The sequence below is a fragment of the Myotis nattereri genome, assembly GCF_964212035.1.
Source record: "Myotis nattereri genome assembly, chromosome: 5".
NCBI classification, from domain to species: domain Eukaryota; kingdom Metazoa; phylum Chordata; class Mammalia; order Chiroptera; family Vespertilionidae; genus Myotis; species Myotis nattereri.
Window position 1 is genome coordinate 102,346,627 of NC_138080.1, and position 12,154 is coordinate 102,358,780.

General features: G+C 48.2%; 1 protein-coding gene across 3 annotated transcripts in view; it reads left to right on the forward strand.

Annotated features, from left to right (window-relative positions):
• Positions 1–12,154, forward strand: part of TENM2 (teneurin transmembrane protein 2) — a gene marked incomplete at its 5' end in the record, with an annotated part of 1,189,887 nt that overhangs the window by 1,134,256 nt on the left and 43,477 nt on the right. For 2 of the 3 annotated variants that reach the window (XM_081092171.1, XM_081092172.1), the window contains 4 exons: positions 2,846–2,866; positions 5,821–6,053; positions 7,217–7,371; positions 9,434–10,308. In XM_081092171.1, coding sequence (XP_080948297.1) covers positions 2,846–2,866; positions 5,821–6,053; positions 7,217–7,371; positions 9,434–10,308 — 1,284 coding nt within the window. The remainder of the gene's footprint in view (positions 1–2,845; positions 2,867–5,820; positions 6,054–7,216; positions 7,372–9,433; positions 10,309–12,154) is intronic. The other variant, XM_081092173.1, reaches the window with a different exon arrangement.

Consider the following 12,154-nt stretch of genomic DNA (forward strand, 5'->3'; position numbering starts at 1 on the left):
AAAAATAACCTAAATTTTTTATTAATTAACTACTCATACATGTCCAGGATACTTGTTTTCCTACACTTTTTGACTGCATCCTCTTTGATTGTCTCTTAATATGACAATGACTTTGTAACATCATTATCTATAAAAAGAGATAGATTCAGTCTTGCCTTCAGTATAGCTGATCAAAAGTTGCTTCAGAGTGCTGATAGATTAGAAATTTTTCTTTGATGTTCAATGATTGATTATGGGCAAAGTCGTGAGAATTGTTAGAATTGTCAATGTTGGGAAAACTTCATCAAGCTTCTTTCATAGTATTTCTGAGCATTTCAGGTTTTTGTGTGCAGTGAATAATCTAAATATTTTTTGGACCGACACTCATCAGCCAGTTTGTCACTGATGTCCTTGTGATAGTGCAGTGTGACTTCTACCTTGGGCGTTGCACTTCCCGTCAGGGTGGGAGATGAATCAGCTCAACAGGGAAGGGGCATTCCTGAAAGTCCTTCCTAGCCAGAGTGTCTATCAATAACCTAACAAGATGGTGCAAGGAGGACATAGCAACCACATAAGTACATCCCCCTAAAAGTAAGCTAAGTGTGTCCCAACTCACTTTTGTTTAGTTACAACTAAAACAAACAAACGAAAAATGTGGCCATTCCAACTCCACCCTCTTCTGTGGCGCGGAGGGAGTTGGAATAGAAAAGAGACAACAGCTGCATAGCCCACGGGCACAGACAATAGAGCAGTGAAGGCCTGGGAGGGGTGGGTGCAGGATGGGGGCGGGGGGATTGGTCAATGAGAAAAACAAACAAACAAAGGGGACATCTGTAATACTTTCAACAATAAAGGTAAATTTTTTTTATAAAAAGAAAAAAAAAAGAGACAACAGCTGATTGCAGCTTTGTGATTCTGGGTAGAATATGAGGGGTTGGAACCAGTCCAAGGCAGGGTCTACCCAGCCTCATTCCCACTCTCCATCACTCAAGAACCCATTTGCCCAGTCTACCTCTCTCCAGGACTCCTTCCTAAAAATCAGCAGCCTGGGAATAAGTCATGTCCGTATTTACTTCTTCTGTTCACAACAAAGACAAGCACACACACATAAATCACCAGACAGCCTGATGAGTGCTCTGCAAGGCAAGCTGAGAACGCTCGGAGAGACCCTGAAGGTCCGCAGGGGAGTCATTGAGACTCCACCGTGTGAAGGGCTAATCCACCTCCGTTCTTGAACCTGAGGCACCACTTTTTCCTCAAAGCATAAGCCTAAAAGCTTGGTGTTATTGAGGCCACAGACACAAAGCCTGGGCTTTGAACATAGGGATACATAGACCCAACGATGCTATTATTTTGGTTTCTTGCTAAGCACCCACTCTGCTGATGGCCCTAGACTGGAATAGCAGTGACCTCAGCCTTTCAGCAGATCTTATGTCCATGTGATCATTCAGACTCTGTACTCTCAGTGACTTGGTCCCCCGCCCTTGCCCTTTTCCTTCCTCCAACATAGATACTATCTTAATCAACTGAAAGCAGATGTTCTTAGGCAATAAGTAGGTCAGGTTTGCAGACCCAAATCCCATCCAGTCTTTTTACAAAATCTTGACTTTAAAAAAAAAAAAAGTGGAATTGATATTGCAATAATTAAGAGCCAAATATGACTACCACTGGTGGCAGATAACATTTCACTTTCATTAAGCAATATAAAACAGACACACAGACTCCCGGCTGCCGCCCCGGTGCACCAGGCTTTGCAGAATGAATCTCAAATTGTACCATGTCAGTCAGAGCTCAGGAGTTATCAGCATCATTTAATTAACTTTTTATTTTTTTTTTTTGCAAAAACTAACACGTTGGAATAAAATATAAAAATGTAATCCCTGTGCAAACCCACCACTAATGATGGCCCCCAGCAGAGGCCTGAGCAGCACCTGAGCAGGAGTCAGGCCTCAACCCTCTTTGTTCCTTCCCTGAAGTCTCCTCCCTCAGCCCGAAGCAAAAGAAGGGTGGGGCTCCTTCTGCCTGAGCCTGGAGGCCTCAGGAACGGGGAGCAGTTTCTCTCTTTTTTTCTCTCTAATGCGGTTAACTTCCCGCCACTTTCCTGTTGAAATTGCCATGTCTTTTTGTTCTTAAGAGAAAAAAAACAAACAGCAAAACTTTGACTAGTTTTCCAAAAAGGAAAGGTCTTTGGCTCCGATGACAATAGGATCTGATTACCTATGAATTTCATTTAAGAAGAACACTGGATCAGGAGAGGGAAGGTGGCAGGGAGCAGGCATAGGAAATGGTTGTGATTCTCAGGGTTTGACAGTATTGGCCAAACTAAGATTGGGTGTGGGCAGGGACTTTCTCCTGGGTGGTACTGGCTCCACCCTGTAATGCACCGATGGCAAGTAGGTGGCCCAGGTGGCACCAGGATCCCCCCCGACACCCGGGGCAGATGTTACAGATGAGTCACGGTGCTCTTCATAGCTGAGCTTGAATTTGGCTTCAGAATCTTTCTGCACCTGTCCCGCCGCAGCCATCACTCATCAGCAGGTGTTGGCATGCAAGAGGTCACCAGCTTGCCATCCCTCCATTGGCCAGAAGACCTGTCTTACCCATTGCCACCTGTGTGACAGCCACATTGCTGGTCCAGGAATGCAAGCATTCTTGCCTAGATTTCCCAATGGCCAGGAGGAATTCCAAATCAGGGGGCTTCCCAGGAAATTGAGCCAGGAGCTGTCAGCTAGAAGTGGGGGGGAGAAAAAGACGGCCTATTTTCGGTCCCTTTATAAAAAAAATAAACGAAAATGTGATGTTTGTTTTATCATCAGTTCTTCAGCTAACTGTTTGTTCTTTTTCCTTCTGTTTTCTTTCTATAAAGAAATAAAGAGTTTAAACATAGGTAAGACAAAAAACTCTTTCCTGTATAATTTGATATGGTTCGTTTGCTTCCTTGTCTTTGCTTTCTGTTTCGTGCTTCTTATGTAATGTTGTATATTTTTATGTACCAAATATAGTCACTTTTTTATGTGCTGATTGTGTGTTGTAGATATGATAAGCTTTGGCAATTATGAAATGCAGTCAAAAAGCAACCAAATAAGCTGACAGTAATTAGAATTTCCGGGAGATGCAAAAGCAAGATAATGAACCCTCAGCGAACTTTTATCCCAACTGCTCAGTGCGGTCCGTAATTGGGCTAAACAGTCGAGGCAAACTTCTGGCTTTTGTAAATGCTGGACTGGGTTCACAAAAGCTTTAATGAACTGGAAACGGGTCAAAAACTCATTTTCAACTCATTAATGATTTTCCCCCCTGGATATATGGTCATTTAAAAAAAAAACAAGTTAATTGCCAATCTGCTGGTCAGAATGAATCCAACAGTTGGATGCGTTGGGGATTTTCATGGAGTTCAGTCACTTTTAAGTAGTATGAAGGGTATAGACCAAGTACTTTTTGTCTCAATAGCCTTTGTCATTCAATCGCTCCAAGGTTAGCATTTAAAATCATACTGGTACCAACACATATATGTGTGCCTACGGCTCTGGGGAGCTTCCCCTTACAAAGTTAGGACAAGTCCAGGTTGCCCCAGGGCGCACTGAAATGGATGTAGCATGAGCTTTCTGGAAGAAAAACGACCTCACTTTTACTTGGGAGACGAGAAAAAGCAAAGCTTTTTAATACTCAACGGAAATGTATTTTAATACTCGAGAGACATGCCTCTCCCTTGCGCCTTAAAATGAAATGTTAGGTCAAAATTAGCCAAAGGGTGGAGTCCAGATACCCACAATCATCCCAGTCAGTGGGAAAGCTGCAATGCATAGGAGGAGTCCTCTGCCTTCTTCTCAGGCACCCCCAAATTGACTGGTCATAGGCACCCCAATGGATCAAATAATAAAAGCAGCAGCAACACCCTGGAGGGACACCCCCCTTCAAACTCACCCCACTGGCCCTTCGCCTTAGCCACCGAAGTGAAAGGATGTCTGTGCGTCTAGCTGAGCTTTCCTGCAAGAATCCGGTGGGAATGAGCAAAAGGCCGTGGGGAAGGAGGAGGCCCCAGCAAGAATGGCCCCACACCCTCAACTGTCTGCTCTCTGCCAGAGATGTTGAAAAGCCTCCTGAGTCAGGCTGCCTAGAAAGTCCAGAATTAATTAATCTTGCTCACAGATAGGCACAGATGTGCAAAGCCCCGATCCTTTTGCTGGCCACGCCAGCTACTGTCCACTCAGTAACAAAGTACAGCGTCTAATTAAAAATGGCACAAATATCTCCCTTTCTACCCTCATTTGTTGTGTATATATGGATATTCTCTGAAGACTTAATAGCCAAAAAAAAAGGAAAGAGAAAGGAAGGGATCCGGGTAGCCTTCCCTTCCAGACTAGTTATCTAGGCTGGAATTTTAGAAAGACCTTGACTTCTAGTTCAATTATGTGTTTTCATAGCAACCTGAGGAGAAGCTGGAATTAAAGATGGTCTCGCTTCACAGATTGTTCCTAAAAATAGCTTCCTTCTTCTTTTCTTCCTTAAATCAGGGAAGAACCCAAACGGGGGTGTTTTAATTAGTCATTTACTAGCTGGTGTCTACAGGACACATGCATCCAACACTGTTATCACCCTCGCCCACCCTTCACCTCTCCCAGCTCCTCCCTTCCCATAATGCCAAACTGCAGTTGAAAAATAACTTTAAAAAAAAAAAAAAGCCTGCGTTCATTTTAGGCACAGGGCACCGAAACCTCATCTGTCACACTAGGGCGGAGAAGCATTCGCTGTTTGCATCCCGGAGGCAGTGATTTTAGTAGCCAGCATGGGAGGGGCATGAGCACCCATTCTGGCCTCAACCTCCAACCAGCAACAGACAGTGCAAAGGGAAGAAGCTGTAGGGTTTGAGCCAAAAGGAACATGAGAGTAGTCTGATTTGATTTCTTCATGACAAGGAATCTAGGACCCAGCAGAGCCAGAAGATTTACCTAAGGTCACCAGCCGAGTCAGAGTTGAATTGGAGTTTTCTGTGTCTCATTCCTGAGCCAACTCTACAAATCTTCCTCTGTCCTGGTCAGTAACACATAGGAGATCAGAGAAAGAGGTCTAGGTCTCTGAGGCTTGATGTCTTCCTAAGGCATTCCACACACCTGAGGTATTTGTCTCCTGAGGAGGCTTAGGGCCCTGGCCCATCTTGGTCCATACCTGTGACCTCATTATTACCCATGATTTAAAAACTGAGTCTCCAACCCCAGTAATTCAGATTCTGGACATGGTATCCACAGGGCATCACACTCCTTCACACGAACTTGATTCACGTCCACACTGAGAACTAGTAGCGAAGACCTGAGGCTGAGGGCTGGGGTGCCTCCCATTACAGAACCAGGAAGACTCCCAGCGGCTGCGGGATGAATGATCCAGTATCTCAGAGGCACTGGGGAGGCACAGATTAAAAAGAGAACACTGTCCCAGGAAAGTGTCCCTAGATCCCCTTGAGAACATGTTAAACCCACGGAGGGATCAAGGAGGCTGACACACAAAACACACACACACACACACACACACACACACACACACACACACACACACACAGGACCAGAGTGGGGTCTTTCGTATCAGCTAATTGAAGCAATGGTACTCTAGCATGATGGGAAGCGATAGATTCTCTGTTGGCGGGAGCAGGTTAAGCCCATTTAGAAGTAGCTAAAAGCCATGGTGTGTTAGAGCACTAAGTTAATATGGTAGATTCTTTCCAGTTCACTAAAGTGGAAAGACATTGGCAATGGTTACAGTCGTGCTAGGATTTTTGTCATCACTTCGGTGGAGCAGGCCATCTGCATCACCCCTTTCCTATTTCTCTCTGTGTTTCTTCCACTAAAGCAACAACCCAGCACACAAGTATTACTTGGCAGTAGACCCCGTGTCGGGCTCTCTCTACGTGTCTGACACCAACAGTCGGCGCATCTACCGAGTCAAGTCCCTGAGCGGAGCTAAAGACCTGGCCGGGAACTCGGAGGTCGTGGCAGGGACTGGAGAGCAATGCTTGCCCTTTGATGAGGCCCGCTGTGGGGACGGAGGGAAGGCTGTGGATGCAACCCTCATGAGCCCTCGAGGTAACGCCTGCAGAGGAAGGAAGCCCGCCCCAGAGAGAGAGCTGGCCACGAGCTTGGCTTTCTCCTTATTGGAGCTCAGCCGAGCCCAGGCACCCCTAAGCACAGCTTTCCCTAGAATGGCTTAACTCTGATCGATTGCTTGGGTGTGTGGGGGAGTGTCTTTTTTTAAGTGTATTTATTTTATTTGAAGTAAACTTCACCACCCACATATGCTACAAGTGGAAAGTGGTTGCTCCTGGAGACTTCTGACTGCAGTCAGTCACAGAGTCGGAAGTTGCCAGAGGTCTAGGTGTGCGGGCTGGAGACAGCAGAGAGCCCAGTGGGTGGCCTCCACCCTCTCCCAGATGTTCCTGTTAGACAACAGTGCACACAAAGTCTAAAGCGCGGTGCCTGACATTTTGTAAATGCCCAGTAAGAATGGGCATAATTTCCAAGGACCTGGGATTGGTGGGAGGGGTTCTTGGAACCAATGGATCTCTATTTGAAAAGGAATAGATAATTAAGGTTAAGGACAATCATTTGAAGGTCCAATTATTGTCACCATTTTTAGCTACCCTGAAAGCAGCTGGTAAGAAGCATTGGGTGTGGACATGAGAATAAAGATGCAAAAGAATTAGAAGCCTCTGTCTGTGTCTTAGGCGGGAAAGGGTGGTCCTGGGACCTGCGTTCCCCCAAGGTGCTGATGTGCTAGGTGAAGTCAGGGCTTCATGGGGAATGCTTCCTGGAGGGTACACTCTGAATGGGGCGTGTGTGGCTGCAAGAATCATTATTTCTCTACGTCGGTGTTGCAATCAGTCGTGAAGGGTAGTCAAGTAATTTACCACCAATAATTTTTCAAGCAAGGAACTTGGGAAATAACTGCTTTCCAAAAAAGAACAGATGCAACGTTATTTCCCCATCCATTCATTTGCAGCCTTGGTTCATTTGCAGCCCAAGGTTTGTTCTGCAGTTCAGTGATACAGCCAGCACCCCAGGAATTATGCAGATCTCAATGCAGTGCTCATGAGAAAGGGGGTCACCTTAGAAGGTTGAGAACCACTGCTCTGAGTGTAATACCCTCTCAGTAAGGTCCCAGAAGGGAAGGCCCAGTATGCATCCCCACCTTCACCGCGCAAGCCCTGCTCCTTACCGAGAGACGCACTCCCCCCGTTTGTCTTGCTCAGGGATCGCAGTGGACAAGAATGGCCTCATGTACTTCGTCGATGCCACCATGATCCGGAAGGTCGACCAGAATGGAATCATCTCCACCCTGCTGGGCTCGAATGACCTCACTGCCGTCCGGCCACTGAGCTGTGACTCCAGTATGGATGTGGCCCAGGTAGGACTCTCTCTCTATTTCTCATCACTAACTAAGCCACACCTGTTTCTTGGTCTGAAGTTCTCACCAGCAACCTGTCTGAGTGGAGTGGAAAGGGGGAGATATAGATAGAGATCACAGGTGTGTTTGCAAAAGGCTTGAGATGAACTAGGCAGCAAGACAGACTGGGAAATGTCAGGTAGGATAAGGGAGAGAGAGAGAGAGAGAGAGAGAGAGAGAGAGAGAGAGAGAGAGAGAGAGGGAGAGAGAGGAATTCTGCTCAGAAAAGTGGAGCTGGTGCCTACTGCAGCCGTGGCAGATTACAGGGTAGGAGTTCCTGTGTAATTGCCTCTCTTCTCCATCATTATTGCAGGTTTGAGAATGTACCGTGCAGTGTTATACGTCCATCAGAACTTCCCTGTTAATCTGAAATGATTGCATCCTCACTACATAAACCTTTATTTTGTGCAGTCAGAGCTGGAGCAGAGCCCTCTACACGATGCCCCAAGTGATGTTCTTTAGTCCGGGCTCTTGCTGCGGCAGAGAGCGCAGGCTCACGCAGCTGGACAGCCTAGGAAACTGGACTAACAACCTGGCGTAGAGAGATGTGGACCCTTCCTACAGGGGCCTTTCAACCCTCGGTCAACCTCATTAATTTCAGCTCAAATTCTACAACAAACTGACAACTTTCCACTGAGATTTTCATTTCAAATTCTGCAGAGAAGAAATGTGTTTTGTCCAGTTCATTTTTTTTTATTTTTTGAATGTTTTTATTGATTTTGAGAGAGAGAGAGAGAAGAGAGGAAGGGAGAGGGAGAAAGAAAGAGAAACATGGATGAGAGAGAAGCATTTATTAGCTGTCTCCTGCACACCCCCAACTGGGGATCAAGGCAGCAACCCAGGCATGTGCCCTGACCGGGAATCAAACCAGCAACCTCTTGGTGTATGGGATGAGCCTCAACCAACTGAGCCACACCGGCCAGGACTGTCCAGTTCATTTTTTCAAGCAAACACCCGAGCTGTAATTTGCTGGCCAGCCTGGGCAGGGGCTGCCCTTGAGTCAGGGCCGCATTCCAAACCTCACAGCTTCTTTCTGTGAATTAGATAAAGGGGTCATCTTAAAACGAACATAGCTTCCTCCAGCCCATGGCTCGGTGAGCAGGATATGGGCTGGGTCACATTAGCCCCTTGGGCAGTGGACGACCGGTACAGTCGTGTATGATGACTCTGACCCTGGCCTAATCACCTGGGGCTGAGGAGAACATCCTGGGAGAGCTAGTGACCTGCTCTAGCCACAGCTGACGATACAGTAAGACAGCGGTTCTCAACCTGTGGGTCTCGACCCCTTTGGGGGTCGAACAACCCTTTCACAGGGGTCACCTAAGACCATCGGAAAACACATATATAATTACATATTGTTTTTGTGATTAATCACTATGCTTTAATTATGTTCAATTTGTAACAATGAAAATACATCCTGCATATCAGATATTCACATTATGATTCCTAACAGTAGCAAAATTACAGTTATGAAGTAGCAATGAAAATAATTTTATGGTTGGGGGTCACCACAACATGAGGAACTGTATTAAAGGGTCGCGGCATTAGGAAGGTTGAGAACCACTGCAGTAAGAGATATGTGTTACACAGTCTCTTCTTCTCTGTCGTGTATATCATCATGGGCAGTGGGCAGGGGGTTTGATGATGGGCGGGTCTCCATACAGGATGTTAGTAAAAAGTCCTTTTTCCCCAGCTGCATAAAACCAACCCAAGTGGCCCTAGCCTGTTTGGCTCAGCGGATAGAGTGTGGGCCTGTGGACTGAGGGTCCTGGGTTTGATTCCGGTCAAGGGGACATGCATGGGTTGTAGGCTCGATCCACAATAGGGGGCATGCAGGAGGCAGCCTATCAATGATTCTTTCTCATCATTGATGTTTCTCTCTCTCTCTCTCTCTCTCTCTCTCTCTCTCCCTTCTTCTCTGAAATAAAAAATATTTTTTAAAAAAACAACACAAGTGTCCGACACAGGTAAACACCGGGCACATTAGATGCTGTTCTTTAATCGGACGCCGTGTCACCCACAGGTCCGCCTGGAGTGGCCCACAGACCTTGCCGTCAACCCCATGGACAACTCCCTGTACGTCCTGGAAAACAACGTCATCCTGCGCATCACAGAGAACCACCAGGTGAGCATCATCGCGGGGCGCCCCATGCACTGCCAGGTCCCGGGCATCGACTACTCGCTCAGCAAGCTAGCCATTCACTCCGCTCTGGAGTCGGCCAGTGCCATCGCCATCTCCCACACCGGTGTCCTCTACATCACCGAGACGGACGAGAAGAAGATCAACCGTCTGCGCCAGGTGACCACCAACGGGGAGATCTGCCTGCTCGCGGGCGCGGCCTCGGACTGCGACTGCAAAAACGACGTCAACTGCAACTGCTACTCGGGAGACGACGCCTACGCCACGGACGCCATCCTGAACGCCCCGTCCTCCTTGGCCGTGGCTCCCGACGGCACCATCTACATCGCGGACCTGGGGAACATCCGGATCAGGGCGGTCAGCAAGAACAAGCCCGTGCTGAATGCTTTCAACCAGTACGAGGCCGCCTCCCCCGGGGAGCAGGAGCTGTACGTCTTCAACGCCGACGGCATCCACCAGTACACGGTGAGCCTGGTCACGGGGGAGCACTTGTACAATTTCACCTACAGCGCGGACAACGACGTCACGGAGCTGATCGACAACAGTGGAAACTCCCTGAAGATCCGGCGGGACAGCAGCGGCGTCGCCCGCCACCTGCTCATGCCTGACAACCAGATCATCACGCTCACGGTGGGCACCAACGGGGGCCTCAAAGTCGTGGCCACGCAGACCCTGGAGCTTGGCCTCATGACCTACGACGGGAACACTGGCCTCCTCGCCACCAAGAGTGACGAAACGGGATGGACGACGTTCTATGAGTAAGTGGGTTTATAAAGTATGTCCCGAGAGCGCTCACCCCACCCTCGTTGGCATCAGAGCTGGCCCTCGCCCTAGCCAGTTTGATAAGCGTCAGCCTGCAGACTGAAGGGTCCAAGGTTCAATTCTGGTCAAGGACACATGCCCAGGTTGCATGCAGGAGGCAGCCAATCAATGATTCTGTCTCATCATTGATGTTTCTATCTCTCTCTCCCTCTCCCTTCCTCTCTGAAATCAATAAAAATATATTTTAGAAAAGAAGAAGAAGAACTGGCCCTCAAGTAGCTTCTAGAACTGCTTGGTCATATTGTCCTTCTAACGTTCCTGTCTCCCATGGCCCTAAGGCGCCCATGGCCGCTCTCCCTGACTCCTCAGTGATTTGCACTGTGGAGCCTTCTCCCTGAAAGAGCTGGGAATTCCTCTTGCCTGCCTGTCGTCAGGGTGTCAGGATATTGGACACACGCCGCACCTGGGAGATCAAGTGCTGATTAACTCCGCTGATTATTCGTGTTTGCCGTGTGTACGGAAATTAGAACCTAAAAGGCAAGATCCTGGCGGGACTCCTGTAATTTGCCAATAGGTCCGGCCACACACTTGATTGCACAGACAGGTAGATAAACTCTGCATTTCCTCTCCAGCAGAAGCAGATCAATACAGATAAAGTGCTAGGTATATTAAAAGACGCCAGCGCCGGTCATATTTCCCCTCACAATTATCTCACACTTAATAGTCCCGCCGTGTGTTTTGCCAGAAAAAGCTGCTGCCCCTCATGCTGCAGGCAGCGCTTGGCCACACTGCTGGCAACGGCAGGTATTGACCATTGGGATGCTGGCTGGAGGAAATTGCTAAGGCATCGTTCTGCCCACGGCTGCCTCAGCCGGAGGTGGAATTTTCAAACATCTGGCTCTCCTGGATGGGGAAGGATCTGGTTAACCCCTATGTGTTCGGGGGGTTTGCTTTCTGTCTGGGTGTTGCTGCTAGCCGAGAATTTAGTACGGTAGGGAGGGGTTGTCACAGAGGGAAGGGGGAACAAGAGAGAAACATCGTTGCTCACTCCTAAATCCAGGACTGTTCACTTTCTGATGGTAGTGACGATGGGCTTGGGAGAATGCACAGGAAGCTGTTGCCACCTGCTGGGAATTTGCTGCATTGCAGAATGGCTCTCCCTTGCTGTCTTCTTTCTTTGGGTATAGCTATCTTTCTCAGATTTCTGAGGCATCCTAACATCCTTCAGGGCACAGGAACTTGACCAAATTTTACAGCCCGGTTACTCTGTCCCCAAAGGCACCATCCGAGTGCCATCTTTATCCCTCACGCTGAATTAGGTTAAAGCTATGCAAGTGACCCAGACACCTCCCAGGCCCTCATCCTCCCTCGAAAGACCCAGCGCATCTCAGTGGCATCTTGCCACTTGTCACCACCTACCACACTGTACATTTCAACTTGGTTGATTTTAGCCCTCTCTGCCCAGCACACACAGGTCCTGAGGGCAGGGATTTTCACCCATTTCGTTGCTAGCAATGTCCCCAGTGCTTTGCCTCGTGCCAAGCGCATAGTAGGCACTCAGTGAATACTCGCTGAATAACTGAGTCAAAGGCAGCCTCCGGCGCCACACAGACCGAGGGAGGCTGGACTGGCTTTCTTGGTGGCCTTGAGATCCCATCGCAGGAGCCCACAGCTCCTTGCACACATAGGCTCAAAAAGGCCTGAGGGTGAAGAGGCCCACTGCACGGGGGAAGCAAGCAGAGCCCGAGGCAGCCGAATCTTCTTTGAAAGTTAAAGTAGAGGACATGTTCCTCACCCTGTTCCCCTGGGATTCTGATCGCCACGCCAATCCTCTGTTCCCCG